At 49.6% G+C, this 8,381-nt stretch overlaps 1 protein-coding gene across 5 annotated transcripts in view; it reads right to left on the reverse strand.

Annotated features, from left to right (window-relative positions):
• Positions 1-3,100: 3,100 nt before the first annotated feature.
• The window catches only part of LOC140404106 (transcriptional enhancer factor TEF-1-like), a 110,699-nt gene continuing 105,418 nt past the window's right edge, over positions 3,101-8,381 (reverse strand). For all 5 annotated transcript variants that reach the window (XM_072492522.1, XM_072492525.1, XM_072492523.1 and 2 more), the window contains 2 exons: positions 4,620-4,772; positions 3,101-3,766 (listed from right to left, as the gene is read on the reverse strand). In XM_072492522.1, coding sequence (XP_072348623.1) covers positions 3,653-3,766; positions 4,620-4,772 — 267 coding nt within the window. In that variant the 3' untranslated portion in view covers positions 3,101-3,652. The remainder of the gene's footprint in view (positions 3,767-4,619; positions 4,773-8,381) is intronic.

Genomic DNA, 8,381 nt, shown 5'->3' on the forward strand with positions numbered 1-8,381 from the left:
AAGGGGAGGTCATGCGTGACAAACCTGTTAAGAGTTCTTTGAAGAGATAACAAATAGGTTAGACCAAGGAGAGCCAATGGATGTTATCTATCTTGACTTCCAAAGGCCTTTGATAAGGTGCCTCACGGGAGACTGCTGAGTAAAATAAGGGCCCATGGTATTCGAGGCAAGGTACTAACATGGGTTGACGATTGGCTGTCAGGCAGAAGGCAGAGAGTTGGGATAAAAGGTTCTTTTTCGGAATGGCAACCGGTGACGAGTGGTGTCCCGCAGGGTTCAGTGTTGGGGCCACAGCTGTTCTCTTTATATATTAACGATCTAGATGACGGGACTTGGGGCATTCTGGCTAAGTTTGCCGATGATACAAAGATAGGTGGAGGGGCAGGTAGTATGGATGAGGTGGGGAGGCTGCAGAAAGATTTAGACAGTGTAGGAGAGTGGTCCAAGAAATGGCTGATGAAATTCAACGTGGGCAAGTGAGAGGTCTTGCACTTTGGAAAAAAGAATAGAGGCATGGTCTATTTTCTAAACGGTGACAAAATTCATAATGCTGAAGTGCAAAGGGACTTGGGAGTCCTAGTCCAGGATTCTCTAAAGGTAAACTTGCAGGTTGAGTCCGTAATTAAGAAAGCAAATGCAATGTTGTCATTCATCTCAAGAGGCTTGGAATATAAAAGCGGGGATGTACTTCTGAAGCTTTATAAAGCATTAGTTGGGCCCCATTTAGAATACTGTGAGCAATTTTGGGCCCCACACCTCAGGAAGGACATACTGGCACTGGAGCAGGTCCAGCGGAGATTCACACGGATGATCCCAGGAATGGTAGGCCGAACATACGATGAACGTCTGAGGATCCTGGGATTATATTCATTGGAGTTTAGGAGGTTGAGGGGAGATCTAATAGAAACTTACAAGATAATGAATGGCTTAGATAGGGTGGACGTAGGGAAGTTGTTTCTATTAGCAGGGGAGACTAGGACCCGGGGGCACAGCCTTAGAATAAAAGGGAGTCACTTTAGAACAGAGATGAGGAGAAATTTCTTCAGCCAGAGAGTGGTGGGTCTGTGGAATTCATTGCCACAGAGGGCGGTGGAGGCCGGGACGTTGAGTGTCTTTAAGACAGAAGTTGATAAATTATTGATTTCTCGAGGAATTAAGGGCTATGGAGAGAGAGCGGGTAAATGGAGTTGAAATCAGCCATGATTGAATGGTGGAGTGGACTCGATGGGCCGAATGGCCTTCCGCTCCTATGTCTTATGGTCTTATCACGGCCAGTCCACCTAACCTGCACATCTTTGGACTGTGGGAGGAAACCGGAGCACCCGGAGGAAACCCAGGCAGATTTCCCTCAATCTTTCAAATTCAGAGGGAGCTGACCAGGATGCAGTCTTTACACACCAGCCACACGACAGTGAAGCTGAGAATCATCATCATCGCGCAGATGGCACAATCCTTTGTTTTACATTTTTCTGATAATTCTTCCCTTCTCCCGTGTACGAGTGTTCATTGGCAAACCATCTTGGAAGGGACGATGGAGACATCACAGCACAACACCTCCCGCACAGCCCCACACCAGAGTGGTTGATTAGTGATTGGAGCAAGAAATTGTTGGGCTGATTATTTTTTCTTCCTCCCCCTGCAATGGTCCCCATGGCAGCGGGAGAACCGGTGCCAACCACTCCGGCGTCAACAGCCCCCGAAACGACAGAATTCTCCACACTTCCGGGGGCTACGTGGACGGCGGAGGGGTTGGTGCCGGTGCCGAAGGGACTGCGCGAGTTAGCGCATGCCCCGAAGGGCTGGCGTGATCCCGCGGAGCCCTACAGGGGCCGGCGTGGAAGGAGTGCCCCCATGGCACAGGCCCGCCCGCAGATCGGTGCCCCCCCCCCCCCCCCCCCCCCCAGCCAACTTACCTGCCAGGTTTCACCGTGTGGGACCATTCGGAACCCACGCCGGTGGGACTGGGCAAAAACAGACGGCCGCTCGGCCCATCAGAGCCCGGAGAGTTGCCGGGGAGCCACTGCCAACGAACCCTGAGCGGTGTGACGTGAGCCCCGCCCGATAACAGGCGGCGGAGAATATGGCAGCCGGCGTCCAGCCGCCCCCCCCCCCCCCCCCGGGGCTTCGGGTCGGAGAATCCCGCCCATGAAGTTTAATTCAATACCCTGCTATCATCGTACTGCAAAACAACACGTCACAGATTGCACAAAGAATACCCTTCAGAACCAGCGCTCAATGCAGAATTACTCACTTGCAACCTCCAAGACACGGCAGTGAGAGAATTCAGTCAATACTGGCTTCTCTCTGGGGCAGCATGGTGGTGCAGTGGTTAGCACTGCTGCTTCACGACACTGAGGATCCAGGTTCGATCCCAGCTCTGGGTCACTGTCCGTGTGGAGTTTGCACATTCTCCCCGTGTCAGCGTGGGTTTCGCCCCCACAACCCAAAGATGTGCAGGGTGGGTGGATTGGCCACGCTAAATTGCCCCTTAAAATAAATACCGACTTCGCTCTGTACATCTGATGTGTTCTGTCAACATAATCCACATGTCTTCACTCTGCATCCCCAGCACTCAGAATTTCCTGCACTTTCCCATAGCGATTAAGATAAACTGGGCTTTCCCCATGGGCACGTGATCTGGTGTCTCAGTGTTAACAAATGAGATGCTCAATTAGCCAGGACAGAATATGTTGAAGAGAATGGCTTTGAGAAGTCAACACTGGCAATATAACGCTAATATCCTGGTCCCATTTAACCAGTCTGTCCTGTCCCCACAAAAGTAAAAAATGTGTTTATGGTGTATGTGTTCCCCGTTTAGTCCATTCTGTCTTTCACATTCTCGTAAAACCTCCCCCCCAGTCATCCCTCCCCCTTCCCCACCCAAATCCCAGGGTTGAATATGGAGATGGATTAAAGCTGACACAAATAATGATGGATAAGGAGAGAGAGAGAGGTTCTAAGGGCAATCTGCAAACATTAAAATAATCATTAGTGTATCGTAATAATAACGTAATATATATTATCGATATATACGTCAAATTGTTTGCCACCTGTACACTTTAGGCAGGAAGGTGTTTGGTTTCAATGAATGAGGTTGATGTAAGTTTTAAAAATCACATTCAGATGATTTATTTTCTGTTTCCACACCAGCTTTGAGATTGTGGATGTGTTTGGTCAAACACTGCAGCCAATACAGAACGGTGAATGGCTACTTAATCTTCGATAGGCTCAGGAATTCTCCCTTCCAATTTTATATCACAGTTTGTTTTAACTGGGGGATATGATTTCTAATCAGAAATGAAGATAAAAAGGAACATTTACCAATAAATGCCAAATGACCTGATTGACCTTAATGTGTAACACAAATATCCAACTCTTGGCTCCTCCCTCAACACGATTAAATTAAGGTTATGATGTGGTTAATGCCAAACGTTGTAATTTTCATTGAAGTATTGCACAGCCATCGAGAGAAGCTTGATCCAGTTGCTGTCGTTGTAAATCCAGCCACTAGATTTTGAGCCTCTTGCAGGAGTCGTGGCTGCATTCGAGTGGGTGAAATTTCAGAATGGTGCATTGGGGGAAAGTGCCACCACAAGCAATCCAGACTCTCCTCCTCGACCTTTACGTATGAATTTGAGAGCAAGACTTTGACCTAGTCCTTCACAAGTCTGTAGATGTGATGTTGAGCTCCATGTTCACTGGTCGAGACTTCAAAAACATATGCAACACACATGAGCAATTCGTGTGTTTCTCTGTTGGTTACAACCTGGAAAAGATAGAATCCCGGGAGATAAATATTGAAATGGAAATTCAACAGTGAGGCACAGACAGAGGGAATCACAAAATACTGGCTACAAAGTAAAACATAGAAACAGATAATGAACACGTCAGTACTGGGGTGACCAGCACACACAGTGAACATGTCAGTGACGGGGTGACCAGCACACACAGTGAACACGTCAGTGACGGGGTGACCAACACACAGAGTGAACATGCCAGTGACGGGGTGACCTGCACACACAGTGAACACGTCAGTGACGGGGTGACCAGCGCACACAGTGAACACGTCAGTGACGGGGTGACCAACACACACACTGAACACGTCAGTGACGGGATGACCAGCACACACAGTGAACACGTCAGTGACGGGGTGACCAACACACACAGTGAACACGTCAGTGACGGGGTGACCAGCACACACAGTGAACACGTCAGTGACGGGGTGACCAGCACACACAGTGAACACGTCAGTGACGGGGTGACCAGCACACACAGTGATGGGTCAGGATTTACAGGGTTAAATACCAAAACTTTGTGGTGATAGCGAATGTGCAGAAGATACTGGTTAGTGAGAGTTGTGTGCGCAGTTTTGGACGTTGGGTACGGAGTCATGGAAAAGGTGGATAAATATTTAGGATTAGTAATAAAAGACATAAGAAATTTCAGATGAAGGACCATTAACATTATGGAAAAGAGAATGTTCAACGGAGATAAATATTCACTTTTAATAGGATATGGATAAAAAGCGGGTAATTGTTCAGAGGCTACAGTGGGAGGTGGACAGTAGCACAGGTACAATAAATCATCTCTCTTCATTCAATAGTTGATAATAACCATACCTGCAGAATGGTGAAATTCTCTAAGACACTGTTCATCATGTACTTCTCTGGGAGCTGCTTTAGTTTGTGGATAAAGTTGATCAGATATTCACACATCGGGGACCGGTGTATTCGGTACAGAAAGCGACCATTCTCAAATCGGGCATATTCTGTCTGGGAAAGGGAAAAGAGATCTTGTTTCAGAAGGACCTGGAGAATTGAGGAGGAATAGCACTGAAGAGATGGAAATAAAAAAGGTGGTTCACCTTATTTTGACAAATCAAGGGGAGAAAATAGAAATAACAACAGTCCAATAGACCCAGTCGGGAAACATCAGTTATAAATGTTCAGAGAACATTTCGCCCCATCCATAAAACATAGAGAACAACATCATAGAATCTACAATTTAATTATTCTTCTACAGAGCTGTACATATCAACATTAGACCTGCACCCTGTGCTCCAACACTAGTTACAGCTGGGACTAAGGTATGATCACATGGGGTAGTTTATGGGTATTTTCCAAAGATAGATTAGAGAGCGTGTCGAGATTAGATTTTAGTGCGTGACAGGGTGTTCACCGGGTAGAGTATGATGTGTCACAGGATGTTAACAGGGTAGGGTAGGTCATGAACTGGAAACGGACACACTCACTCTCCCACCCACACACACACTCACTCACCCACACACACACATTCTCACACTCTCCCACCCACACACTCATTCTCACACTCTCCCACACACACACTCACTCATTCTCCCACACACACACACACACACTCACTCTCCCACCCACACACACACTCACTCTCCCACACACACACATTCTCACACTCTCCCACCCACACACTCATTCTCCCACTCTCCCACACACACACTCACTCATTCTCCCACACACACACACACACACTCACTCTCCCACCCATACACTCACTCACTCTCCCACACACACACACACACACATTCTCACACTCTCCCACCCACACACTCATTCTCACACTCTCCCACACACACACACACACATTCTCACACTCTCCCACCCACACACTCATTCTCACACTCTCCCACACACACACTCACTCATTCTCACACTCTCCCACACACACACACACACATTTTCACACTCTCCCACCCACACACTCATTCTCACACTCTCCCACACACACACTCACTCATTCTCCCACACACACACACACACACACTCACTCTCCCACCCACACACACACTCATTCTCACACTCTCCCACACACACACACACACTCATTCTCCCACACACACACACACGCACACACACACACACACTCTCCCACCCACACACACACACATTCTCACACTCTCCCACACACACACTCATTCTCACACTCTCCCACACACACACTCACTCATTCTCCCACCCACACACACTCACACACTCACTCTCCCACACACACTCACACACTCACTCTCCCACACACACTCACTCACTCATTCTCACACTCTCCCACCCACTCATTCTCCCACCCACACACACACTCTCCCACCCACACACACACTCTCCCACACACACACACTCACTCACTCACTCTCCCACACACTCACTCATTCTCCCACACACACTCACTCTCCCACCCACACACTCACTCATTCTCCCACACACACTCACTCTCCCACCCACACACACTCACTCATTCTCCTACACACACACACACACACACTCTCCCACACACACTCACTCTCCCACACACACTCACTCTCCCACACACACACTCACTCATTCTCCTACACACACACACACTCACTCTCCCACCCACACACACACACACTCACTCTCCCACCCACACACACACTCACTCACTCATTCTCCCACCCACGCACACACTCTCCCACACACTCACTCACTCACTCTCACACACACACTCACTCTCCCACCCACACACACACTCACTCACTCATTCTCCCACCCACACACACACTCTCCCACACACTCACTCACTCACTCTCACACACACACTCACTCTCCCACCCACACACACACTCACTCATTCTCCTACACACACACACTCATTCTCCCACACACACACTCACTCACTCTCCCACAAACACACTCACTCATTCTCCTACACACACCACACACACACTCACTCTCCCACCCACACACACAGTCACTCACTCACTCTCCCACACACATTCTCCCACACACACACTCACTCTCCCACCCACACACACACTCACTCACTCATTCTCCCACCCACACACACACTCTCCCACACACACACTCACTCACTCACTCTCCCACACACACTCACTCTCCCACACACACACTCACTCATTCTCCCACCCACACACTCACTCATTCTCACACTCTCCAACACATACGCACACACACACACTCTACCACAGTCACTCACTCACTCACTCTCCCACACACACACACACTACCACACACACTCACTCATTCTCCCACACATACGCACACACACACTCTCCCACACACACACACACTCACTCACTCTCCCACACACTCACTCTCCCACACACACACTCACTCATTCTACCACACATATGCACACACACTCTCCCACACACACACTCTCCCACACACACACTCTCCCACACACTCACTCTCCCACACACTCACTCTCCCACACACTCACTCTCCCACACACTCACTCTCCCACACACTCACTCTCCCACACACTCACTCACACACTCTCCCACACACACTCACTCATTTTCACACACATACACTCATTCTCCCACACATACGCACACACACGCACTCTACCACACATACACACACTCTCCCACGCACACACTCACTCTACCACACACATTCATTCTCCCACACATACACACTCTCCCACACACGCAGTCACTCCACTCTCACACACACACTCACTCATTCTCCCACCCACACGCACTCACACACTCACTCTCCCACACACACACACACTCACTCACTCACTCTCTCCCACACACACACTCACTCACTCTCCCACACACACACACTCACTCACTCTCCCACACACACTCACTCTCCCACCCACACACACACTCACTCACTCTCCCACACACACACACTCACTCTCCCACACACACATACACACACTCACACTCCCACACACACTCACTCTCTCTCCCACACACACTCACTCTCTCCCCCACACACACTCACTCTCCCACACACACACACACACACACTCTCCCACACACACACACACACTCTCTCTCCCCCACACACACTCTCCCCCACACACACTCTCTCTCTCTCCCCCACACACACTCTCCCCCACACACACACACTCACTCTCTCCCCCACACACACTCTCCCCCACACACTCACTCACTCTCGCACACACACACACACATACACACACTCACTCTCCCACACACACACACTCTCTCTCCCCCACACACACACACTCTCTCTCTCTCCCCCACACACACTCTCACACACACACTCTCTCTCCCCCACACTCACTCTCCCACACACACTCACTCTCCCACACACACACTCTCTCTCCCACACACTCTCTCCCCCACACACACACACTCTCTCTCCCACACACACACACTCTCTCTCCCCCACACACACACACACACACACTCACTCTCCCACACACACTCACTCTACCCCACACACACACACACACTCTCCCACACACACACACTCTCCCACACACACTCGCTCACTCTCCCACACACACACACACAGACACTCGCTCACTCTCCCACACACACACACACACACAGACACTCACTCACTCTACCACACACACACTCTCTCTCCCACACACACACACAC

This window comes from Scyliorhinus torazame, chromosome 29, assembly GCF_047496885.1.
Source record: "Scyliorhinus torazame isolate Kashiwa2021f chromosome 29, sScyTor2.1, whole genome shotgun sequence".
Classification (NCBI taxonomy): Eukaryota; Metazoa; Chordata; class Chondrichthyes; order Carcharhiniformes; family Scyliorhinidae; genus Scyliorhinus; species Scyliorhinus torazame.